Source organism: Geotrypetes seraphini, chromosome 5, assembly GCF_902459505.1.
Source record: "Geotrypetes seraphini chromosome 5, aGeoSer1.1, whole genome shotgun sequence".
Taxonomy (NCBI): domain Eukaryota; kingdom Metazoa; phylum Chordata; class Amphibia; order Gymnophiona; family Dermophiidae; genus Geotrypetes; species Geotrypetes seraphini.
The window spans coordinates 18,208,370-18,235,549 of NC_047088.1; the positions used below are offsets into that span (position 1 = coordinate 18,208,370).

General features: G+C 43.4%; 1 protein-coding gene across 1 annotated transcript in view; it reads right to left on the bottom strand.

The window, feature by feature from the left end:
* Nucleotides 1-1,165: 1,165 nt before the first annotated feature.
* Nucleotides 1,166-27,180, bottom strand: part of SERTM2 (serine rich and transmembrane domain containing 2) — a 34,209-nt gene continuing 8,194 nt past the window's right edge. The window contains exon 2 of the mRNA XM_033946578.1: nt 1,166-2,696. Coding sequence (XP_033802469.1) covers nt 1,803-2,078 — 276 coding nt within the window. The 5' untranslated portion in view covers nt 2,079-2,696 and the 3' untranslated portion in view covers nt 1,166-1,802. The remainder of the gene's footprint in view (nt 2,697-27,180) is intronic.

The following is a 27,180-nucleotide window of genomic DNA, read 5'->3' on the forward strand; positions in this document are numbered from 1 at the left end:
GCTACTAATGACTGGGGAGTCAATTCAGAGCGGTTTATGTGAGCTTCTGTAAAGATGTTACCATGCAGAGTTCAATCAACAATCCGAAACAATTTGAAAAAACATAGAATTTCATTTCTGCAAATTAGCACTTAACGAAATAAGATAACACTTTTCAGCTACAGAGGCAAAAGAACGCTCAGAATTTAGAAAGTTGGTTGGCTGGGCTGAGAACCTTTCAGCACCCTCTTGCAAGTAATAAAAGTGAGCTAAATATAGAGCAGTCAAGCCGTTGTGACATCACTGATGAGGCTGGCTCTTATTGGTGGAATGAGGCATTATGACATCACAGTATCAGCTCTGGTAACCAGAGACTTCCAGGGGGTGCTGAAAAGTTGTCAGCCCAGCCAAGAAGAGAATGACGTGGATATGGTTCAATCAATGACCTGAAACAAGGTCAAAATACAGGATTTTGTTTCTGCAAATTGGCACTTAACAAAATAAGAAAACCCTCTTTTCAGCTACAGTGGCAAAAGAACGCTTAGAATTTGGGAAGTTGGTTGGTTGGGCTGAGAACTTTTCAGCACCCCCTTGCATATATTAAAAGTGAGCTACATATAGAGCAATCAAGCCATTGTGACATCACTGATGAGACTGGCTCTTAAGGCATTGGTGGAGTGAGGCATTATGACATCACAATCTCAGCTCTGGAATCTACCAAGGGGTGCTGAAAAGTTCTCAGCCCAACCAAGAAGAGAACGACATGGATATGGTTGAACCAATGATCTGAAACAATGTCAAAGACATAGAATTTCGTTTCTGCAAATTGGCACGTTGCAAAATAAAATAACGCTCAGAATTTAGGAAGTTGGTTGGTTGGGCTGAAAACTTTTCAGCACCCCCTTGTAGAATCTGGCCCGCAGCTTCCCCGTTGTCTGCTTGCGCTTTGATAACTGAACATTTCTGTGTTATCTCTATGGTTTTGTTCAGTTTGGTCAAGATATTGAAGCTGCTTTTCTACTTTCATGTACAACCCCACTCTATTGCAAGAAAGAAGATGAACGAGGTAAGAATCTAATCTTTCCATTTTGGCTGTTAATTATTTCTTTGAGGTTTATTTAATGTACACTAGTCTTTGCTCATGGTACTAAGAACCTTATGCAGTCTAGAAGCAGAAACAAGGGAGTGCATTTATTTGATTGCTTTAAAGATATTTTCTAACATTTATAAAGTTTTCTGTGGCATTTGCAGATTCAATACATTTTACACTAAGGATCTGAAAGTTCTCAGACCTCACCCTTGAACAAATGTTTCCCCTGTTAACATTCTTTGAGAACGTGGTGGATGCCACCCGATTTCTAATTCTGCCGTTGCAGCTTATCACTCACTGCAACCTCACCTCACCTTTCAACCTCTCAAGTAGAGAGACGGAGAGAGAATAATGAGGCACGAGGTGATAAGAAATCAACTTATGCCTTCTCAGAACCCATTCTTTTCCTTTGGCCCCTTGCAAAGAATTTGTGCATTGTTCTGATTCTCAGTATCTCTCATAAAGCCTGTGAGGTACCGTGAACCTCTTAGTAATGGATCTGGATCTAGTGCTCACTTGTCGGAACTGAACCTTCTTGGCACCTGCCATTTGCCAGTTTCTGGGCACAAATTGTCTTTGCTGCAAAGTCTCCTGGTCTCTTCTCTGGTCATGTGCAAATATGTTAAGTTTGACCTTCGAGGACCCATCCTCCGGAAGATGACCAACCCCCTACAATTTTGCACCACTGGGGTACAGTATCTTGAGCAGCAACGATTCCTCTGTTCTGCTCGTGTTAAACACTCGGGGTCCTCCCTTGCATCTCCACATCTGTGAATTGCGGGACAGTTTCGGTGCTCTCTGGGTTGGTTGTGATGGGTGAGATAACGTGCTTCAGGCGTAAGAGCATGGTGAACAGCAGGATCAGGAGGACGGCCAGAAGGCCCAAAAATAAACCCACATACATGTAGAGATTGGAATATTTGTCAGAGGTGCTGTCCGTAGCCACAGTCGGTAATGGAGGAGCATGGCCAGTAGGATTTTCACGGTACTTGAAATACACCTCAGTCATAGCTCAAGCAAAGTCTGGTCAATATTCAGTCGCCTTTAAGAGTTTTTCTTCTCATGTTTCTTTCCAAAGATAGCCATTCAGTGAAACTGAAGAGCATGCACAGCTGGAAGACCACTTTAGCTAATCCTTTGAACACAGGGAGGCCATGGTTTTTTTTTATTTTTTTTAATTACTTCAATATCTGATGTGAATCTGATGATAACTCCCACCACTGGTCACTCAGATGTGCTTTGGAAGGCCCTGATTGTAGACAAGCTCACAAACCTCCATGTTAATGAAAGAAAGAAAATGTCACCCTCTTTCTTTTCCCATGGTGCTCAGCTCACACCTCAAATATCTCTTGAACAATCCGTGAAGATTGAGAAGTTGTGTTTGTTTGAAATTTATACAGTTAAGCTTTTGGAAACCTCGATCTCTACAATTTCCCTTCCTATTTCTTCTGGTGAAATTGCTTGTTCCAGACGGTTTCAACGCTAGAATCCCATTTTGTCCTGAAGCTTGCCTTCTGGGTTTCTTGGGGTTTTGATTTCATATAGCACTGAAGAAGAGTCATAGAGAAAGTTTGGTTTCGGACATGAGATAGGCAGTTGCTCTTTTCTTCTCCAAGACGTTGCCTCCCTATGACAAGAGAGAAAACAGAATCCTTTTAAAAATGCAAATGTACGTTGTCTTTTCATAAGAAGCACTAAACTAAGTCATCACCAGGGGGTGGACAAGATGGCCGCCTGATTGTGGCATTAAGCCGGGGAGCTGCTATGATGATGCCAGCAACAGATAAATCAATAAATGGCTATGGTATCTTAACTTATATATCAGTGCAAATAATGAAGTAGTATACCACCAAACAAGGACTAGATATTCAAAACCTTTTAAAACGCTTGCACAAGTTTTGTATTTGGAGTCAGATGACAGCGGCTACCTCGTGAGACCCTTGATAAAGCGTAAATACGCGAAACATGTCGGGTCAGGCTCCCAGGTTGGCGGACGCAGAGATAAGTACACAGTATTATATATAAGTAAATAAAAAGAGAATGGCACATAGCACTTTAAACGCACATTGAAATATATTTAAAATTATTTATGCTTCAAATATTTACGAATGCGGAATAGCCAATGATGAAGGTTACCACGTAATTCTCCCCGCAGGCACAAACGGTAAAGCGGTGGAGAGGTGGGACTGAGGCTTCCACATACAGTTATTGAATAATTTTTTAAGAGGTTTTGAATATCTAGTCCTTGTTTGGTGGTAAGCAACAGATAAATGGCAGAGATGAGACCTGTATAGCTAGGATTACCATATGGCTCCAGAAGAAGAAGGACGAATTGAGACATCCGGGCTTTACTTCTCTCAATCCGTCCTCCTTTTTCTATAGCCATATGGTAACCCTATGTACAGTGCACAAATATATTAGGCACACAGTAAAATATAGTTTTTTTTTGAAGGTTTTCTTATCAAATACCAAAGAATCATCAACCATCTTAGATATTTAGGTTATAACCCGTTTAAAGACCTCAGCGGTGCAAACTGTGTGTCAGTTTTCATACACAGATACGCTAGCAGCAGAATCTTCATCGGTCTATTTCTTCCTTTTTCATTTTTATTATTTAATTTAATTTGATTTCATTAGATCTCCTGCCATGCTTCATAAAGAGATGAGTATCTGAATATTATATTGATCTAATGAAATCGAATTAAATTAAATAATAAAAAGGAAAAAACATAGAAATAGACGGCAGATAAGGGCCATGGCCCATCTAGTCTGCCCACCCTAATGCCCTCCCCTACCTTTACTCTGTGAATAGATCCCACGTGTCGATCCCATTTGGCCTTAAAATCAGGCACGCTGCTGGCCTCAATAACCTGAAATGGAAGACTATTCCAGCGATCAACCACCCTTTCAGTGAAAAAGAATTTCCTGGTGTCTCCGTGCAGTTTCCCGCCCCTGATTTTCCACAGATGCCCCCTTGTTGCCGCGGGACCCTTGAAAAAGAAGATATCTTCTTCCACCTCGATGCGGCCCGTGAGATACTTGAATGTCTCGATCATGTCACCCCTCTCTCTGCGTTCCTCCTGCAACTTATCCAGCCGTTCCTCGTACGAGAGATCCTTGAGTCCCGAGACCATCTGGGTGGCCATTCTCTGGACTGACTCCAGTCTCAGCACATCCTTACGGGTAATGCGACCTCCAGAATTGCACACAGTATTCCAGGTGGGGCCTCACCATGGATCTATACAATGGCATAATGACTTCAGGCTTACGGCTGACGAAACTCCTGCGTATGCATCCTATGATTTGCCTTGCCTTGGATGAAGCTTGCTCCACTTGATTGGCAGTCTTCATGTTCTCACTGATGATCATCCCTAAGCCTCGTTCTGCTTCAGTTCTTGTTAGGATCTAGCCATTAAGGGTGTAAGTCTTGCATGGATTTTGGCTGCCCAGGTGCATGACTTTGCATTTTTTGGCATTGAAGCTGAGTTGCCAGGACCTAGACCAGCGCTCCAGTAGGAGAAGGTCGTGCATCATGTTGTCGGACATTGAATTTATGTCTGTTGTGCTTTTGCCCACTACATTGCCCAGTTTGGAAGAAATAGACCGATGAAGATTCTGCTGCTAGCGTATCTGTGTATGAAAAGTGACACACAGTTTGCACCGCTGAGGTCTTTAAACGGGTTATAACCTAAATATCTAAGATGGTTGATGATTCTTTGGAACCCTGTGTACAGGCATTCTCATCAGCAGGCCAGCTGCATCGTCCAAATTGGACCCAGTCACCTGGGGGCTGCTACATCCAAAACCAAGGTAAGACAACCCCACGTCAAACAAAGCAAAGCAAGAAAACACGTGGGATGGGACTGTACACGTCAGCCTCTGAAACAACCAGGTTTATTGAATATAATCACAAATAAAAGCTCCAAATCTCTTTCTGCCCTTTGATCCCTTCTCCCAACTCTAAGGCAAAAACTCCTCGGCTTCTCCCTGCAGTAGCAAACGAGCCCCAGATTCATTTCTAATCCTGGCGCTTCAGCTGAGAGTTGTTTTTTTAAAAAATGTTCTCCAGCGGCTTTCACACTTTTGTGCATCTCACTACAAGTCCGAAGCCTTTCGTTTAGTTTAAGTGCCATGGCACCATCTACTGGACTGACTCCTTCACCCCTGAGGCAGGCTTCCTACTGGGGGCCGAAACACGGACTGTGTCGAGTTGAAAAAGAACGTTGTATTTATGAATCTATACATGTATTAGTTTTTATTTGTGATTATAGTCAATAAACCTTGTTGTTTCAAAGGCTGACGTGTACAGTCCCATCCTCCACTTGTTGGCTGCTGTATCCAGCCTCTGGTCCCGATGCTCAAAACCTTTCCATGCCAGTAAGACCTGTCAAAGTAGTCTTACTGGCACAGAAACACAGCTTCTGATGCACAAAAAGGATCCTAATGGCTGCTACCGATCCAGGTAGTAGCCACCGAGAACCCCGTGCAAATGCATTATAAGGAATTCATTGGTATTCTAATGAGCTCTCCTTGATAGGCACTAAAAGGAACGTCCCGCCCCTTTTATGCTCACACAACACATGCCCAACAGCTATGACCCTCTACAAAAAAAACAAACCAAAAAACAGCCTGCAGCTAGCTGCCCTTCTCCTTCCCTCTGCCCAGCTGATGGCAGCTGCCATCAGCCAAGAGCTGGCAGAGAGGAGAGCAGCAGCCGATTCGTGGCTTCTCCTGCCAGCTCCGGAGCCACGATCAGCTGGGGGCAGAGGGAGGGAGAATGGTGGCTGCGTCTGACTGATCTTCTGAGCAGGCGCCAGACACAGCTCCTCCCCCTCTTTCACTGGGCCGCTCCACACAATAGCATGCATATGATTTGCATGCTATTTGTGTGAGTCTGGCCTGGAAAAAGTAAATTGCTCCCAGTCCTCAGTCGGCTGCTGGTGTAGTAACTTCAAGGACAGTAAGCTTTAACCCAGTATTAGGGACACACTCAAGAGCTACATTTGCATGCCCTGCCTCCTTGGTATACAAATCTGTCTCATGCATATTCATTGAGGATATCCTGAAAGCCTAACTGCAGAGCTTCCAAGTTACCCATTGCGGAAGGGAGACTTTTTGGCCGGTCCTGCTTTTAAACTTACATCCCAAAGCAGTGCAGTTATTTGTATTCCATCATTCAATTCATTGCCAATAATGCACCAGGATGAGTTTGGCAGAAATCCAGGACTTCTTCCTGGAATGGGTAACTTTGAGCTCTGTAACTGGCTGGGTGTGCCCCAAGGACTGAACTGAGAACCCAGGAGGGTGCTGAAACTGGTATGTGTGTGCTTTCTGCGGAAATATCATGGCTAGCTCAGGCTTCTGTGTCTTTACCCCCACACCAAACTAGTGCTGCCCTCTGATGGCTGTGCAGGAATGATGCACGCAATACAATCAATCAAGAAAGGTTTTCAAAGCAGGACCACTTCTTTCAAAATACAACAATATTGCTACTGCTTCATATATTTATACTTAAAGAAACATAATTATAATTTCTTCTGGAACCTCAGTGATGCCAACCTCAGCGATGCCGGACTTTGATTCATTAACTCAAAGATAAGTGAAATAACATTTACAATTTTTTTAAACTATTAAGGTATTAAGAGAGTAAAAATGATGATGAGAAGTTAAGAATAATTATGGGAGCCGGTGATGATGTTTAAATCCCTATCGGCGATGAAATGTTGAGCCGATTGAGGGTGGCATCGCAGTAGAAATATTATTGCATTTTGAAAGCAATGTAATCAAAACATAAGCAGATTGGCAAAGAATTGAACTGTAAACAGAGACAGACACAGGCCTCTTAAGGGAATTCAACAAGAAGGGTGTAAAACCAAACTAAATGAACCGAAGGCAAAGTTAATTGACGAGCAGATACAGAACTCAAGTTACGAGTTGGCTTCTATGGAACCAATAATTTCCCCAGGTTGACCTGACTGTAATACTTTAAAGGCAAGCGTTAAAGCCTTATGCGTAAGACGATATTTCACAGGAAGCCAATGATACTCTTTAAAAAAAACGGAGAAATATGATCGTACCTACGAGCCCTAACTCACCTCATCTGTTCTCACTCAGGTAGAACAATGGACTACACGATTTAAATTAAAACTGAACCCAGAAAAAAACCAAGATTTTCTTGACAAGTCCTAATTACAATTAACGAATACGTCTTTGAAATTAAACGGGTTAGATTACCCAATTAATTCTACTATCAAAATCCTTGGAATCATCCTGGACCGATGCCTGACTTTTGAAGACCATACTAATTTTCAAGTTAAAAAATGCTTTTGCACCCTATGGAAACTTCGTACCATCAAACACTATTTTGACTTCCTCTCTTTTCGACTGCTGGTTCAATCTCTAATCTTAAGCATCTTAGATTACTGCAATATCATATTGGGATCCTTTAAGAAAACCATCAAACGATTGAGAGTCATTCAGAATGCTGCCGTCCGTCTCATTTATGGTCTCAAAAAGTCGGATCATTTAAGCCCATATTACAGAAAACTACACTGGCTGCCGATGGAGGCAAGGGTCTTCGTCAAGTTTGCCTGCCTCTGCTTCAAAACCATAACTGGTTCATCCCCAATCTACCTGTCGCACCATTTTGAATTTCCAGGCACCACTTGCACACGTAGTGCCTATCTGTTTGCTTTCCCATCCTTGAAGGGCTGTATCTACATGAGATATCTTGATAGATCACTATCTTTCCAAGCAGGCAAATGGAATAAATGTCTAACCACCTTCATTTCAAATGCACCTTCCTACCAAACCTTCAGGAAGTCAATTAAAACCTATCTCTTCGATAAATTTCTCTGACTTCTTTTCTGCCTTGTTGTATCTCTGAAATGCTTCTGGATAAACCTTGACTACTCTTCGCTTGCTAATGTAATTTGAAAGTCTTTGTCTGTAACATTGCTGTCTGTCTACAGTCTCATCTTCTGTAAACCGCTCTGAACTGCTGTGGTATTGCAGTATACAAAAATAAAGTTATTATTATTATTATTACTAACGAGAACTCTGATAGCGGTATTCTGTATAGTTTGAAACTTCTTGATAGATACTGATGGCAGTCCTGTGTCAATAATATTACAGTAGTCAATCTTTAAAGTAACTACGGCATCGATAAGAGATTCACAACCAGGTGTATCAATATAAGAGTGTATGGAACGGCTCCTATGCAAAGAAGAAAGCAAGATTTCACAACCGAAGACATGCAAGTGCAGAGTCCAAATGCACACCTAGATAATTCATGATATTTTGAAAGTTGACTAGGTTGAGATCTCAAGAGAGGTGATATTGATGGTGAATTAGAAGAACCAAGTAACCCACATCCGAACGGTTTTCTGTGGGTTCAGAATTAGTTTATTTTCAGTAAGCCATTTATTGATCGTATTAAGACACAATTGCAAAGGTCCTTTAGGTTTATCTAGAGTTTAAGGAGAAACCAGTAGACTATCACCTGCATAGAAATAGCTTTTGATTTGACATTCCTGAAGCTTCAAAGCTAGCAGACTCAAGAAAATATTAAACAGTAAAGGTGAGAGAATAGGGAAGGCCCCGGTGGGTAAGGCCGCAAAGCAGCCTATTTGGAATGAAGCTGGGAACGAAAGACGGAGGAGATCACAAGAGGATGTTCATGTGAGGACCGAAGAGCTCGTGAGGAGATATAGGGTGTGGTTTGGGAACAGAAGATAGGGAGAGGGAGCCAGTATGTCTCTGTAAAGTGTCACATACACCTTGTAGCACTACACAGCTCAAGACAATAATACTCGTAGCTGTGAAAATGCTTTCCTCCATGACACTCCTTTCCCATTCCTTTACTTTCTGATTCCCTTGAAGAAATTCTGTGGATTTCTTTGCTTCTGTTTTGTTTTTCCTAGGGTCAGACAGAGCTATGCTCTTTGTAAGCCAGAACACCATTGGGGAGTGTGTGGCACGGTGGTTAGAACTACAGCCTCAGCACCCTGAGGCTGTAGGTTCAAATCCCGTGCTGCTCCCTGTGACCCTGGATAAGTCACTTAATCCCCCCATTGCCCCAGGTACACTAGATAGGGAAACCTGCTCGAGTACCTGAATGTAAACCACTTGGGCTATAAGTGGTATATAAATACTTCAATAAATAAATACATTGTCGAACCTCTCAATTTATCTCCTTACCTTTGATTGTTCAACCGGCAGCAACACACATTCCATCATGTAGGAGAAATGTGGATACAGAGTGGACAAATCAGAGAAGTTTGTTAACGGCCAGGTACATAGTAATAAAGGAGATGACAGAAGGTTGGTCCTTCCACTTGTTCTCTTCTCTATTGCTGAAAATATTTCCCAGCTGCCCGCTCTACGTGCTTGACCAGGTCCACCTGCAGCTATCATGCCTTATCCAATTCAGTTGCGGTTGATTCCTTCCTTCTTTTGTCCTCCTATCATTCTGGGTAATGAGTATACGCACGGTCCTGATTCTTTAAACGGTACCTAACTTACCCCCTCTTTTACTAACCCAGAGCGTGGGTTTCAGCGCCGGCAGAGAATTCCTATGAGCGTCGGAGCTGTTACCTCCGCTGCCAGTGCTAAAACCCACGCTAGGCGTTAGTAAAAGAGGGGATTCGTTTTTTTAAATTGGTTAATTGGTGCTGCTAATTGAAAGTGTCCCTTACTCAGCTCAAATGTTATTTTGGTGCAGTCATAGAACCTCCCCATTACTCCGTTCATAACTTAGCCCTCCTCAAACTGTTATAATGTATTATCCATTCTCCAATTCCTAACACTTTAAGTCGCCTTGAAGCTGTTTCTACATAGTTCAATTTAGAAATACTAGATTAGATTAGATTAAAAATCGATTTAAAAAATTAATTAGCCAGAAGGCGTCTACCACCTTGCAGTAGGTGTCTACACTGAGGATCCTACCTAAAATTTCAGTGTTTGGGTGGGCAATTTCCCCCCTAATTTATGCATTTGCCCTCCCCAAATTATATCCTCCGCCTCTCCTTTCTGTTTGTGATCCAGCACCTCTGTGGTGGCTGGCAGGGAGCCCGGGCCCTGGAGTGGGAGAAGCTACTGCCGGAGCTAGGGTACAAGGCCCTCCATGTAATCCATCCTCACAGACAGGATTGGAGGCCAATCCAATGGGGAGGAAGAACGCACAGTCTTGTCCCTTGACCCCTACCCAAATCAACAGGAGCAAATTAAGCCCAGTCTGGAACTGGAATGGGACGATTCATCATGTCTGTTTAGTCACAGCTGCGCTGAAACGTTCCACGATGAAATGGCCGCGATGAATGCATCCCCTTCTGAAAATTCTTTGATTTGACTACCCATACTCTTAAAACCAATAGGAAGAAATTTTTTTTCACTCAGAGAATAGTTAAGCTCTGGAACGCGCTGCCAGAGGATGTGGTAAGAGCGGATAGCGTAGCTGGTTTTAAGAAAGATTTGGACAAGTTCCTGGAGGAAAAGTCCATAGTCTGATATTGAGAAACACATGAGGGAAGCCACTGCTTGCCCTGGATTGGTAGCATAGAATGTTGCTACTCTTTGGGGTTCTGGAATCTTTTGTTACTTTTTGGGATTCCAGAATCTTGCTATTCTTTAGGATTCTGAATGGAATGTTGTTACTCTTTGGGGTTCTGGAATCTTTTGTTACTTTTTGGGATTCCAGAATCTTGCTATTCTTTAGGATTCTGAATGGAATGTTGCTTCTCTGGGGATTCCGCATGGAATGTTGCTACTCTTTGGGGTTCCGGTATCTTTTGTTACTTTTTGGGATTCCAGAATCTTGCTATTCTTTAGGATTCTGAATGGAATGTTGCTACTCTGGGGATTCCGCATAGAATGTTGCTACTCTTTGGGGTTCTGGAATCTTTTGTTACTTTTTGGGATTCCAGAATCTTGCTATTCTTTAGGATTCTGAATGGAATGTTGTTACTCTTTGGGGTTCTGGAATCTTTTGTTACTTTTTGGGATTCCAGAATCTTGCTATTCTTTAGGATTCTGAATGGAATGTTGCTTCTCTGGGGATTCCGCATGGAATGTTGCTACTCTTTGGGGTTCCGGTATCTTTTGTTACTTTTTGGGATTCCAGAATCTTGCTATTCTTTAGGATTCTGAATGGAATGTTGCTACTCTGGGGATTCCGCATGGAATGTTGCTACTCTTTGGGGTTCCAGTATCTTTTGTTACTTTTTGGGATTCCAGAATCTTGCTATTCTTTAGGATTCTGAATGGAATATTGCTACTCTGGGGATTCCGCATGGAATGTTGCTACTCTTTGGGGTTCCGGTATCTTTTGTTACTCTTTGGGATTCCAGAATCTTGCTATTCTTTAGGATTCTGAATGGAATGTTGCTACTCTGGGGATTCCGCATAGAATGTTGCTACTCTTTGGGGTTCTGGAATCTTTTGTTACTTTTTGGGATTCCAGAATCTTGCTATTCTTTAGGATTCTGAATGGAATGTTGTTACTCTTTGGGGTTCTGGAATCTTTTGTTACTTTTTGGGATTCCAGAATCTTGCTATTCTTTAGGATTCTGAATGGAATGTTGCTTCTCTGGGGATTCCGCATGGAATGTTGCTACTCTTTGGGGTTCCGGTATCTTTTGTTACTTTTTGGGATTCCAGAATCTTGCTATTCTTTAGGATTCTGAATGGAATGTTGCTACTCTGGGGATTCCGCATAGAATGTTGCTACTCTTTGGGGTTCTGGAATCTTTTGTTACTCTTTGGGATTCCAGAATCTTGCTATTCTTTAGGATTCTGAATGGAATGTGCTATTCCTTGGGTTTTGGCCATGTACTGGTGACCTGGATTGGCCACCATGAGAACGGGTACTGGGCTTGATGGATCATTGGTCTGACCCAGTAAGGCTATTCTTATGTTCTTAAAGTGTGCTGTAGAGATAATGAGGTCAAATAACGTCTCAACTGTGTGTGAGCAAATGTATTCGTCGTAGTGAAAACCCTATTTCCCCGGCCAGGCATAAACTGGAAAGCAGGACCTTTAAAACTGCAGTTTTTCCTTCCCATGCCCCCCACATGCACCTCATTTAAAGAACAAAACACGTCCAGATCTCTTCCAATTGACTCTGCTGCATCTCGGGATATGATGAAATGTATTGAGGCAGAATGGATGCAGGCTGGGGTTCCAATTCTTTAGACCAAGTCATTTGGCCTCTCACTGCCTGAGGCCCCCCCTGAGACTGTAAACAGGTAAAGGGACCTATTTTCCTGAAATATAAGAATGCTCTAAGGCGGCTTAAGAATCTTTTAGAAAGGGAGACTAAAAATATAAATGTTTGAAGGTGCTGACTTTTGCCGAGAGCTAGAATGTATCCATCATTTGAGCTTGTTAAACAGGGAGCCTGGATTATCAGGTTGGTCCTGATCTGCCCTAAATTGCTAAGCTGTTTTTCTACGAGGCTGCTGGGGGAGTTAGGGCTGACTGGGAGCCAAGTGTCAAAGTATCTGCATGTATTTCCAGAATTCTGCAAATGCTTATCTGTTTCATATGCAGTATTGTATTATTTTGCCATGCATTATTTTGATTTCTTGGTGCATAATTCCCTGGAGGGTTCAGCATGCAGCTTGCATAATACCATCAGGGGGAGGCAGCTGGTAGACAGTAAAGGAGTCTTTCCCCCGCTGTGTTCAAAAGTGTCCCTAATGTCTGTTGTTTGGGGTAGTGTTCCTACAGGGGAGCAGTGTTCCCTCTAAGCTGCATTAAACATCCAGAGGCTGAGTAAAATTCAGAGTAGCTATAAACCACAGGTGAACAAGTGGGGAAAGCATGCTGATCATAGCTCTTGGAATTCCTTCCAATCTCCAGGACAGTCGGGTTTTCAGGCTAGCCCTAATGAATATGCATGAGAGAGATTTGCATATAATGGAAGTGACAGGCATGCAAATCTGCTCCATGCATATTCATTAGGGCTAGCCTGAAAACCCGATTGGCCTGGGGGGGGTCGTCCAGGACAAGATTGGGAACCACTGATGTAGAGAACAAGAAAGTAGATCAGAACCCCCCCCCCCAAAATGTCCAAAATCTTACACAAAATTATTGATTGTTTTATGCGGTGAACAAATTTTGTGTAAGATGTTTGGACCTTTGTTTTTCTCCGATGTACTCTTTCGCTCCCTCTCCTGGAATTTATGGATCGATTGCCTGTTTGCTTTTTGTGAGTGTTGTGTGTGTGTGAGTGTGCACGCCTGTGTTCATATCCTTAAGAAGTGCTTGTAGGGTAGGTTTCCCCGGACGGCTTTTCAAAACCCAGCACTTTGTCCGGGTTTTGAAAAGCTTCCCGACAAAATCGCGTGGGGAAGGGGCACCCGCGCATGAGCGGACACAATGTGGTGACATCATTGCGTTGCGTGCACGGATGGGGCTGGGGGGCCAGAACAGGGTGTGGGAGAGGCGGGACTGGGTGGTTCTGGGGAGCGGGGCCATGGGTCCGAATTTTCCCAAAGGAAAATCTAGTAACCCTATCATAGGTCTGAGCCGCTTTACCCTTCCCCCTCCCCATTCGCGGTTTCTGCACTCGCAATTTCACATAATTGCGATTTTTTTCTGGGGAGGGGGAAAATTTAAAAAAACATATTTTTTACCTCCCTGCCGCCTTCCCGGCCTTACCTGGTGGTCTAGAGGGCTTTCGAGGCAGGAGCGATCTTCTTACGCTCCTGCCCCGTGCAGATCGCCATGAGGAAATGGCTGTTGGGAGTTCCTGTCATAGTCTTGAGAGACTACGGGAATTCACAGCAGCCATTTCCTCATGGCGATCTGCATGGGGCAGGAGCGTTGGAAGATCGCTCCTGCCCCGAAAGCCCTCTAGACCACCAGGTAAGGCCGGGATGACGGCAGGGAGGTGGGGGTGGGTCAGAGCTGGATAATCGTGGTTTTTCGCCATTCGCGGTCCGGCTCTGCCCGTATCCCCCGCGAATGACGAGGGAGAAGTGTATTTTCCTGACGGTGCCTGAGCCAATCAGTGTGGTATGAGCAGATAGCATAGCTGATTTTAAGAAAGGTTTACACAATTTCCTGGAGCAAAGGTCCATAGTCTGTTATTGAGAAACACGAGGGGGAAGCCACTGCTTGACCTGGATCGGAAGCATGGAATGCTGCTTCTCCTTGGGTTTTGGCTAGGTACTAGGGACCTGGATTGGCCATCGTGAGAATGGGCTACAGGGCTTGATGGACCATTGGTCTGACCCAGTAAGGCTATTCTTAGGTTCTTTTAATGATGGTTTAGCGTCATCGTTAAATGCATGGTGACTTTAGAGAATCTGGGAATCAATGCTTACTCCAGACAGGAGTAAATATACGTGGGGTGAATACTTCTAGGGAGAGTAAAAAGCCAGTTCAGGGGCAGAGCAGAAGATTCAAATGAAAATTCTATGTTGGCTCCACCTCTGAATATCGCCTGAATAAAGACTGTTTTAGGACAACTGTTATTCAGGGAAACTAATCAGTCAGGGGACTCAGAAAACTCTGGGAATCTATAACCTGCTGATGAGTTGCTCCAATATTTGGAAGCAGGGGTTTTTTCTGGAGACCTGGTAAACTAAACACAGACAATCCCATCTCCTGGGAAATGTGACAAGGAGCCAAACTGAGCTTCTATCAGGAAAAAGTAGATGTGCTCAGAACCTTGAAACTCTCACATATAATCAAAGCAAGAGATATGAGGAAGGAAGTTAGAGCTATGGCCTCAGCACCCTGAGGTTGTGGGTTCAAATCCTTGTGACCCTGAGCAAGTTATTCAATCCTCCGTTGCTCCAGGTACGTTAGATAGATTATGAGCCCACGGGACAGATAGGGAAAAATGCTTGGGTACCTGAATAAATTCATGTAAACCATTCTGAGCTCCCCTGGGAGAATAATATAGAAAACGGAGTAATTAAATAGTTTGGAAAAGTTTCAGTCTCTGATAACCAGAGCTGGTATTGTGATGTCATAATGCCTCATTCCACCAATAAGAGCCAACCTCATCAGTGATGTCACAATGGCTTGATTGTCCTATACTTGGTTCACTTTTGCTATATTATGATTTCTAGAGTGGTACAGTGGGTAAAGCTGCAGCCTCAGCACCCTGAGGTTCTGGGTTCAAATCCCACGCTGCTCCTTGTGACCCTAGGCAAGTCACTTAATCCCTCCATTGCCCCAGGTACATTAGATAGATTATGAGCCCACCGGGACAGATAGGGAAAATGCTTGTGTACCCGACTGTAAACTGCCTAGATAACCTTGATAGGCAGTATATAAATATCTCAATAAATAATAATAAATACTGCACTTCTCTATGGGTCCAAACCGCATCACTTATCTTATGGCTGGTGGGCACGATGAACAGTCTTCAGAGTGTTATAAATCCATATTCTTCCTTTAACTCTTTCAGGACCATAAGGATCGTAGGCCAATTTTTGTGGTTTTGACGACATTTTTATGGTAAAAAGGGCTTGCAGATGCCAAAAAATTGATTTTTTTTGGTGAAATATCATTATTTTTATTTAAAAAAATCACACTTCTGGCTTATGGACAGTGTGGCAAGTGAATCTTCTCGTCAATCTGGCAACGACGCTAATGAATGAATGTCGGAACCAGTTTGTTTACATCAAGGCAGTATCCTATGGAATCCGTACATATCAAATTTAGAACTGTAGACTATCCCAATCAAAATTTATAGGATTTTAAAGTTATGGGACAAATATGTCCCTTGGTCCTGAAAGGGTTAATGATCTTGTAAATTTCCTTAAATTCGTATCCAGACTCAACGTTCCCCTCTACTCAGATCTGGGTTTCGCCAACTGGCTTCCTCAGGAGAAGGAGTGCCAATCTCTATTTCAAACACAATCGCACAAGGTTAACAAGCACACCAAAAATAACCACTCACCCGCTCTCACACACACATAGGGCTCCTTTCGCTAAGCTGCGGTAGCGGTTTAAGTGTGAGCAGAATTGCCCCGCGCGCTAGACACTAGCACCAGCATTGAGCTGGCGCTAGTTCTAGCCGCGTAGCGTGGGTTTAGCATGCGCTAAAAACGCTATCGCAGCTTAGTGAAAGGAGCCCACGCTTTACTTGGGAGGGATCATCAGCGCAGACATGAAAACTGCTGATCATGCGGAGAAGGCTTCATCTAAGGCAAGACAGTCATTAGGTTGCATCCGCAGGAGTTTCGTCAGCCGGAAGCCTGAAGTCATAATGCCATTATACAGAACCGTGGCGAGGCCTCATTTGGAGTATTGTGTGCAATTCTGGAGGCCACACTACCGAAAAGATGTGCTGAGAGTAGAGTCGGTGCAACGGATGGCCACCAGGATGGTCTCGGGGCTCAAGGATCTATCGTACGAGGAAAGGCTGAAAAATTAGCGGCTGTACTCACTCGAGGAACGTAGGGAGAGAGGAGACATGATTGAGACGTTTAAGTATATTCCGGCCGTATCGAGATGGAAGAAGAGATTCTCTTTCTCAAATGACCCACAGCCACAAGAGGGCATCCGCTCAAACTCAGGGACGGGAAATTTCATGGCGACGCCAGGAGAGTGGTTGATCATTGGAACGAGCTCCCGGTGCAGGTGATCGAGGCAAACAGCGTGCAAGAATTTAAGAGCAAATGGGATGCCCATGTGGGATCCCTTAGAGGGTTAAGCCAAGGGAACCTGGCGCCAGGAGTGGGATCCCTAGGATAGTAGACTTGGGGGTGGGTCAGTAGAGTGGGCAGACCTGATGGGCTATGGCCCTTATCTGCCGTCATCTTCTAGGTTTCTATGTTTACTAAACAATCACCCCCGTATTTCAACAACCTCTAAGTAATCTACTTACTCATCCAATTTCAGCAAAAAAAACCTCCCAAGAATACAGAACTCCATTAATACCATCTGAAACATTACCTACTATGCACCGCGACTGCATTATAAAGCCGTTATATCAGCCAATTCCACATGCAAACGTAAATTAGTGCCAAGTAACATCAATAATTGCTTGCTAACGGCCAATGAATGTCCACTATCTAATTTAATTGCGCACGGCTCTCAGGATTGTGCAAAAATTTGGGTGCCCATAATCACCGCTTATAGAATCTGGGGGATAATGGGCTAAATTCCAGAAATGATGACGACCGAGTGTGAATTCCATAATGGCAGTTCCACGCAAAACTGCTCTTATATAAGACTGGCGTACGTCTGCATCTACAGCTCAAAGGTTGGCATTAAGGTGGCGTTCGAGAGCCATTATTGATAGGCAAAAATTAACAATGGGCTGGATGGCCCATGCTGATTGCCCACCTATAACTGGTAATTCGATCATGTCTCCCTTCTTCTGTCAAAACTTCACTAGCTTCCGGTGATTTCTAGGATTCACTTTAAATGTACCTGCCTAATTTTCAAGATCATACATGGCATTCTTCCTCCCCTAATTCCACTATCCTGGAATTCTTCAAGACCTGACACTACTAGATCCACCCACAAACTCAAACTATCTATCCCCTCGTTAAAAGGCATCATGTATGCAGGTAAATCAGGGCAATCCCTTTTCTTCAAATTCTGAGCTTTGGAACAACCTTCCTGCCCCGCTGCGGAACCTCGGCTCATTTCAATTATCCCGAAAGGATCTGAAAACCTGGCTTTTCTCCAAAACTTAAAGCTATCTATTTAAAATGTAAAGCTAGCTATCCTCTTCATAACCTCTAATTTCTTATTATATCCTTCCTTCATTTATTGAATTACCTGTAAACCGTGCCGAGCTCTATCTTTATGGAGATGATGCGCTATACAAACTTAAGGTTTCATTTCGTTTCTCTTCCTCTCTCTTTATTTTCTCTCTCTCCTTTTTTTCTCTCCCCCTTCCTCTCCCTTTTCTCTATCTCTCTCTCTTCCTTTCTCTCTCTTTTTTCCTCTCTCTCCCTCTCTCCTTTTTTTCTCTCTCTTCTTTTTTTCTCTCTTTCTCTTTCTCACTAAAAGACAACATGTATGCAGGTAAATTAGGGAAATCCCTTTTCTTCAAATTCACTGAGCTTTGGAACAACCTCCCTGCCCCGCTGCAGAACCTCGGCTCATTCCAATTATCCCGAAAGCATCTGAAAACCTGGCTTTTCTCCAAAATGTAAAGCTATCTATTTTAAATGTAAAGCTATCCATCCTCTTCATAACCTCTAATTTCTTATTATGTCCTTCCCTCATTTATTGAATTATCTGTAAACCGTGTCAAGCTCTATCTTTATGGAGATGATGCGCTATACAAACTTAAGGTTTAGTTTAGTTTCTCTTCCTCTCTCTCTTTTTTTTCTCTCTCCCTTCCTCTCTCTTTTTTTCTCTCTCTTCCTCTCTCTCTGTTTTTCTCTCTCTCTCTTTTTTTCTCTCTCTCTTCATTTTTTCTCTCTTTCTCTCTCTCATTCTCATTAAAAGGCGTCATGTATGCAGGTAAATCAGGGCAATCCCTTTTCTTCAAATTCACTGAGCTTTGGAACAACCTCCCAGCCCTGCTGCGGAACCTAAGCTCATTCCAATTATTCCGAAAGCATCTGAAAACCTGGCTTTTCTACAAAACGTAAAGCTATCTATTTAAAACGTAAAGCTAGCTATCCTCTTCATAACCTCTAATTTCTTATTATGTCCTTCCCTCATTTATTGAATTTACCTGTAAACCGTGCCGAGCTCTATCTTTATGGAGATGATGCGGTATACAAACTTAAGGTTTAGTTTAGTTTCTCTTCCTCTCTCTCTTTTTTTTCTCTCTCCCTTCCTCTCTCTTTTTTTCTCTCTCTTCCTCTCACTCTTTTTTCTCTCTCCTTTTTTTCTCTCTTTCCTTTATTTTCTCTCTTTCTCTTTCTCATTAAAAGGCGTCATGTATGCAGGTAAATTAGGGAAATCCCTTTTCTTCAAATTCACTGAGCTTTGGAGCAACCTCCCTGTCCCGCTGCGGAACCTAAGCTCATTCCAATTATTCCGAAAGCATCTGAAAACCTGGCTTTTCTCCAAAACGTAAAGCTATCTATTTAAAATGTAAAGCTATCCATCCCCTTCATAACCTCTAATTTCTTATTATGTCCTTCCCTCATTTATTGAATTACCTGTAAACCGTGCCGAGCTCTATCTTTATGGAGATGATGCGCTATACAAACTTAAGGTTTAGTTTAGTTTCTCTTCCTCTCTCTCTTTTTTTTCTCTCTCCCTTCCTCTCTCTTCCTCTCTCTCTCTGTTTTTCTCTCTCTCTCTTTTTTTCTCTCTCTCCATTTTTTCTCTCTTTCTCTCTCTCATTCTCATTAAAAGGCGTCATGTATGCAGGTAAATCAGGGCAATCCCTTTTCTTCAAATTCACTGAGCTTTGGAACAACCTCCCTGCCCTGCTGCGGAACCTAAGCTCATTCCAATTATTCCGAAAGCATCTGAAAACCTGGCTTTTCTCCAAAACGTAAAGCTATCTATTTAAAATGTAAAGCTATCCATCCCCTTCATAACCTCTAATTTCTTATTATGTCCTTCCCTCATTTATTGAATTACCTGTAAACCGTGCCGAGCTCTATCTTTATGGAGATGATGCGCTATACAAACTTAAGGATTAGTTTAGTTTAGTTTAGTTTAATAGGAAAAAGGATATGGGGGAGGAGTCAAGAGTAGCTGGGTCTAGGAGAAGGTAGAGTCATGGGTAGGGGGTGGGTTTGGTGAGCAACAGGAGGCATTATTTAAAAACAACTTCCCGCCACAGAGCTTGCAATGGGTTGGTTGCGGGATTTAGAATAGGAGGGCTGGTGGGAGGTTATTTAAAAAAACTGCTTCCGAGTTTCAGGGCTTTTTCCCTGTTCCTCATATGCGGTGTACCCACCCACCTACCTGCGTATGCTATTGGGCTTCTTAGGTATGGGTTTTTAGGCCTGTTTGTTGTCACAGCAACGGGAACCCGAGTTGCAAGATTATTAGCTCAAAGGGTGATGAGTGGCCCTATGCTAAGAAAGATTGCTTTAGCGATTATCTAATGGTCAGGTGACCCAAGAAGGGTCCATGCCAACTTCAGGCCTTAGCTGACTGGGAGGAGCTAGAGGAGCATAAGAACATAAGAATAGCCTTACTGGGTCAGACCAATGGTTCATCAAGCCCAGTAGCCCGTTCTCACGGTGGCTAATCCAAGTCACTAGTACCTGGCCAAAATCCAAAGAGTAGCAACATTCTAGCATCCCAAAGAATAGCCAGATTCCGGAACCCGAATGAGAGCAACATTCCAGAGCTGAGATTGTGATGTCATAATGCCTCATAGCCAACTTCATCAGTGATGTTACAAAGGATTAAATGTCCTATACTTGGCTCACGTAAGAATAGCCATATTGGGTCAGACCAATGGGCCATCAAGCCCAGTAGCCCGTTCTCACGGTGGCCAACCCAGGTCACTAGTAACTGGCTAAAACCCAAGGTGTAGCAATATTCCATGCTACCAATAAAGGACGAGCAATAGCTTCCCCCGTGTCTTTCTCAATAACAGACTATGGACTTTTCCTCCAGGAACTTGTCCAAACCTTTCTTAAAATCAGCTACGCTATCCTTTGGTTGCCATTATAGCTCGGGAAAGAAACTGTTTTTGTAAGAAATTGATAATGTTACTACTACTACTTATCACCTATATAGCACTGAAAGGCATACGCAGAACATTTTGACATTTATAAACGATCCCTTCTCAGAAGAGCTTACAATCTGCGGCCTGGTTTCATCAACATAAAATCTGTCTGTTTTTGCTATATTTTGCTACTGATAGGTAATAATGCATTTTTAGGAACGGCATAAAGGGAAAAACCTAACATATTAGTTTAAGAAGTGGGGGGAATGAAAACATTGGGGAGGGAACTACAGAGTGAGCAAGGAGGGGGGGGTGAGATGTAATAGGGTCAGTCTAGATCCAGAAGTTAGTGCTTGTGCCTGTTAGGTGCGTAAATGATAGTATTCCGACTGACATGCCCCTGACCCACTCTTGCCCTTTCCATGCCCTTGAAGTGGCACACTCTGGAATCTGAGTGCACAACTTATAGAATAGCGACCAAGGGCGGTTACATGTGTAACTACCAATTGGTAAGAATTAGCATAAATCAAGGCCAATTATAACCAAGAAATTGTCTGTTAGCTCCAATTAACAGACAATTAGAACATAAGAAGTTGCCCCCGCTGAGTCAGACCAGAGGTCCATCTTGTTCAGCGGTCCGCTCCCGCGGCGGCCCATCAGGCCTAGTGCCTGAACAGTGGTCCCTTATTAATTTTATAACTTACCTCTAATCCCATCCCTATAATCTACCTCTAGTCTTATCTGTACCCCTCAATCCCTTTGTCTTCCAAGTACCTATCCAAAGCTTCTTTGAACCCCTGTAGCGTGCTCCTGTTTATCACATCCTCCGGTAGCGCATTCCATGTATCCCCCACCCTCTGTGTGAAAAAGAACTTCCTGGCGTTTGTTCTAAACTTCTCCCCTTTCAATTTCTCTGAGTGCCCCCTTGTACTTGTTGATCCCCCAATTACTGAATTAGGTTCTAGAAGTTGTGCAGCCTACTTCAGGTCGTTGTGTCCAGTAATGTGCTCGATTTTAAGAAAAAATAGGATAAACATGTGGGTTCACTTTGAGGAAGTGCTTAGGGGGGAGGGTTCTTCGAGTGGACAGACAGGCCAACGGCCCTTTTCTGCCATAATATTCTGTGTGTTTCTGGGTTTCTGTGTAGGTTATGCACATAACCAACCTTATTCTATAAATTATGCATGTAAATTATGCACACTAAACATAAAATATGCGCCCTTTTGGAATTAGGGGGAATGAGGTCAAATTTCAAGAAACCATTTTGGGGGGCTAAATGAGCTTTCTGAATATTACCACCCTCTCCGTGGGCGAATCTTCCCATTTGTGTAACTGTCAGGATCTAGATGCTTTGACTGCAGGCGCTCTTTACTGCCTCCCCATCAGAAGTTGCTGCCGTAGGCAATCACCTAGCTTGCATAACGGTTGAGCCAGCCCTGGCCTGTTTATATGAAGAATATACAGTAAAGCCTTGGATTGCAAGACAAGCAAAACATTTGATTAAATTTTAACTTGATATACAAGCAATGTCTTGCAATATGAGTACATACAGTATACACACATAATAACTGAGCCGATGGTTCTTCTCTCTCTGATGCTGCAGGAGTGTAGTGACTGTTCTAAACGAGTGAGGTCTTGCAATACGAGTACATACGGTATACACGCGTCACGTCATCACAACTGAGCTGATGGTTCTTCTCTCTCACGCTGCAGGAGTATAGTGACTGTTCTAAATGATCGAGGTCTTGCAATATAAGTACATATAGTATTTTGTATTAAAGTTTTTGGGTTGTGGAACGAATCGTCTGAGTTTCCATTATTTCCTATGGGGAAATTCACTTTGATAAACGAGTGCTTTGGATTACAAGCATGCTTCTGGAACGAATTATGCTCGCAAACCAAAGTTTGACTGTACCTTAAACCTCTGTATTCACTTACGTTAAGACTGACGAATGTAAAACCATCAGAGGAAATGAGACCCACGAGGGGGTGCTGAAAAGTTCTCAGCCCAGCCACCTGACTTTCTAAATCCTGAGTATGATTTTTGCCACTGTAGCTGAAAAGAGTGTCATCTTATTTCTTTAAGTGCCAATCTGCAGAAACAAAATTCTGTTTTTTTGACATTGTTTCTGATCATTGATTGAACCATCTCCAGGTCATTCTCTTCTTGGCTGGGCTGAAAACTTTTCAGGACCCCTCACAGTGTGAAGAGTTTCAGTCTCTGGTAACCAGAGCCGAGATTGTGATGTCATAATGCCTGATTCCACCAATAAGAGCCAACCTCATCAGTGATGTCACAAGGGCTTGACTGTCCTATAATTGGCTCACTGTTATTACATACAAAGGGGTGCTGAAAAGTTCTCAGCCCAACCAACCAACTCATTTTGCCGCTGTAGCTGAAAAGAGTGTCATCTTATTTCATTAAGTGCTAATTTGCAGAAACAAAATTCTTATGTTTTGATATTGTTTCTGATCATTGATTGAACCATATCCACGTCATTCTCTTCTTGGTTGGGCTGAGAACGATTCAGCACCTCTTCGTACACCAAGGAAGTGTGTGTTGCATGATGGTAGGGATTACATTATTATGTCGGTGGCGCTGGACAAGGATTGATAGTTATTTGGCACGAGATTAAAGAACAAAGAGGGGACAATCAGAAACACATATATATTTGTGCACAATTGAATAAAATGCCCCCAGTGGAGTCTGAAATGTGGAAATATCACAACATAAAGCTCTGTTCTTTGTTGATCGTTCGCAGTTCAGGATTTAACTGAAGGCAGCAGCTTATAGAGCTGACTTTCTGCACAGCCTAGAGCTTTTGCTGTAATAGTATGAAACTGCACTATTAAAAATGGAAAGATTTTTAATCAAATGGCTTTTACATGGAATATAAAGTGCTTTGTTTTTGTGAGACTTGTCTGATGAAAGCTTCCTTTCATCTTTACCTGGAATGAGCTCTTCACAGCTGGCTGATCTTTTGGTGAAGGGGAGGGGTCAGAGGGGTCCAGACTAGAGAGCTGCACAGGAACAGGGCCGATGGGAACCCATGGGGATCCTGTGGGGTTCCCCCCGGGTCCATAGGGATTCCGCAGAGATCCCGCTGGAGGCACAGGGATCCCTCCCAGGGTCACAGGGATCCTACAGGGATAAAAGCACCTCAAGGGGCTCCCACATGTGTTACCTCAGCAATGCTTCTTTCTTCCTGCCCTCCAACTGCACTCACCCCTCCACAAAGCTGCGTGCAATGCTCCCAGTACGCCGCCCACAGCCAACCCGGAAGTCTTCCCTCTGACATCAGAGCAGATGTCAGAGGGAAGGCTTCCAAGTCAACCATGTGCAGTGTGTAGGAACTACTGCCCATGGCCCTGCAAAGAAGCAAGTGCAGTTGGAAGACAGGAAGGAGGCAACCCATCTGGACAGCTCTGGTACAGTCTTGCGGGAGGATAGCATGAAATAGTTGGGCCATAGAAGGGAGGGAGGGAGCGTGTTGGGACAAGGAAAGGAGAAAGAGGGGCATGAACTTGGGACAAAGGAGGGAGCGCATTGGTACATGGGAGGGGCACAAACTTGGGACAAAGGAACAAAGGAGAGAGGGGGCACAAACTTGGGACACAGAAGAGAGGGAGGGAGTGCGTTTGGACACAGAAGGAAGGGAGGAGGTATGAACTTGGGACACAGAAGAGAGAGGAAGAGGGCACAAACTTGGGACATAGGATGGAGGGAAGGAAAGAGATGCTGAGGTGGGGAGGGAATAGAAATGAAGAATTCTTGGGCATAGGGATGGAGAGGTAGAGATGCCTGGAGAAGAGAAAGATGAGAGGGACAAATGTTGGATATGGTGATGGAGAGGGAACAGTGGGACAGATTGAAAGGGATGTAAGAGGGAGGAATGTTGGTCTTGGTGGTGAAGGGAATGGAGGGAGAGATGTGGCATAATGGGCATGGGGCTAGTGGGCAGGGACAAAAGATGCTCCACATGGTCCAGGGGATGAGAGAGGGAGAAATGTTGGATTTGGTAGTAGAGGGGATGGGAGAGATGCACCCAGGATCCCTCTCTCTTTCTTTCTCTCTCACTCTCTCTTTCTCCACTCCCTTTGTACCAAGGGAGGGAATGAGGGAAATATGGTAGACAGTGAGAGAGAAAGGGAGATATTGCACATGGGGTGAAGGAGATAGGAAGAAATGCTGTGCAGGAATGGGGTGGGGAAAAAGAGGGAGAATGATCCAGGATAGAAGGGAGGGAGGATGTTGTAGAATGGGAGGGAGGGAAGGAAGAGAGAATGCTTGAAGAAGAATTTGAAGACAAGAATGCAGAAAAAAATAGAAACTGGAACCAACTTGATGAAAAATAAATCTTCAAACAATGAAGGTAAAAAAGGAACTATATATCAAATGAAATATGTTAGCTTTGGGAAATATATATAGCAAATGTCTTTGTATTGTGCTCAAAAGAAAAGGAAATGCATTTCTGCTTTTATTTCTCCAGTGTTGAAGTGCTTGCTAACCCTTGCTGTGACTGGTGGGGACCCCCATGCACTGCCAGCTGAGGTCCTCCTCTAAAGGCAGCCAGAACTTCCTTCCACCAAGAGCGGCAGCCGCTGGCAGCATCCCTGAGCTCCTGAGGTGCCAGCATCTGTGACTCAGGGACACAATTGCTGTCTGCCAAGCTTGGCAAAAGGGACCCCCCGGCCACCTTCAGCTGACATAGCTTAAGGGTCCTCATCAGCTGTACAATTTATATTTTATATTTATATTAAAGATTCTGGCAGAGCCTGTTTACAAAGTACATATTCTTCCCAATTAATATTTTCAAATTAATAAGGTGTCTTTGCTTATTTGTAAGTAGGTCTCTTCCAGAGCCTTTAATTCAGTAGCATAATTAAATGAAATACAGTGGTACCTTGGTTTGAGAGCATAATTCGTTCCAGAAGCAAATTTCCCCATAGGAAATAATGGAAACTCAGACGATTCGTTGAACATCCCAAAAACATTAATAGAAAATACAGTAATGTACGTATTTGTATTGCAAAATCTCACTCATTTTGAACAGTCACTACACTGCGGGTGAATTGAGTGTGATGCTTTTATTACGTTCAGCCGCGCTCAGCGTGAGATGTGAGTATGTTGTGCACGCTTGAACTGCGGGCGCATGCATTCTGCTCAGCCGCGATCAGTGATGCGATGCGCATATATTGTGCGTATTTGATGTGACGCACGTATATGCGCTCGTACTGCACGACAACGCTCGTTTATCGAGTTAAAATTTAAGAAAACGTTTTGCTCATCTTGCAAAACACTCGTAAACCACGTTACTCGCTATCCAAGGTTTGACTGTAACTACTTCTGAAGTTTATGGGGATGGGTGGGGATGGAAGAGCTTACTTGCGGGGACGGATTTGATTTCCAGCGAGGACAGTTTGGGACGGGTTTGATTTCTGTCCCCAGGCAATTCTCTAGTCCAGACCTAGTCTTCCACTGATGGGAACAGGACAGGAACATTGTCCAGATCTTAAGCTGCGTTGGTGAAACTTGAGAAATCTGTAGAACTGGTGACATTTCTGCTGGCCTCCACTACATATTACACTAACTAGAAAGGCAATTCTTTGCTGTCCCCCAGAAGCTGCTCCCCTAGGTGAACACCTAGCTTGCTCAATGGTTACGCCATCCGTAGTGCTTCCAGTTAGACATAAGAACATAAGAAGAGCCTTACTTGGTCATGCCAATGGTCCATGAAGCCCAGGAGCCCGTTCTCATGGTGGCCAATCCAGGTCCCTAGTATCTGGCCAAAACCCAAGGGATAGCAACATTCCATTCAGAATCCTAAAGAATAGCAAAATTCTGGAATCCCAAAGAGTAACAAAAGATTCCGGAACTCCAAAGAGTAGCAACATTCCATGCGGAATCCCCAGAGTAGCAACATGCAATTCAGAATCCTAAAGAATAGCAAAATTCTGGAATCCCAAAGAGTAACAAAAGATTCCGGAACCCCAAAGAGTAGAAACATTCCATGCGGAATCCCCAGAGTAGCAACATGCAATTCAGAATCCTAAAGAATAGCAAAATTCTGGAATCCCAAAGAGTAACAAAAGATTCCGGAACCCCAAAGAGTAGCAACATTCCATGCGGAATCCCCAGATTAGCAACATGCAATTCAGAATCCTTAGAATAGCAAAATTCTGGAATCCCAAAGAGTAACAAAAGATTCCGGAACCCCAAAGAGTAGCAACATTCCATGCGGAATCCCCAGAGTAGCAACATGCAATTCAGAATCCTAAAGAATAGCAAAATTCTGGAATCCCAAAGAGTAACAAAAGATTCCGGAACCCCAAAGAGTAGAAACATTCCATGCGGAATCCCCAGAGTAGCAACATGCAATTCAGAATCCTAAAGAATAGCAAAATTCTGGAATCCCAAAGAGTAACAAAAGATTCCGGAACCCCAAAGAGTAGCAACATTCCATGCGGAATCCCCAGATTAGCAACATGCAATTCAGAATCCTTAGAATAGCAAAATTCTGGAATCCCAAAGAGTAACAAAAGA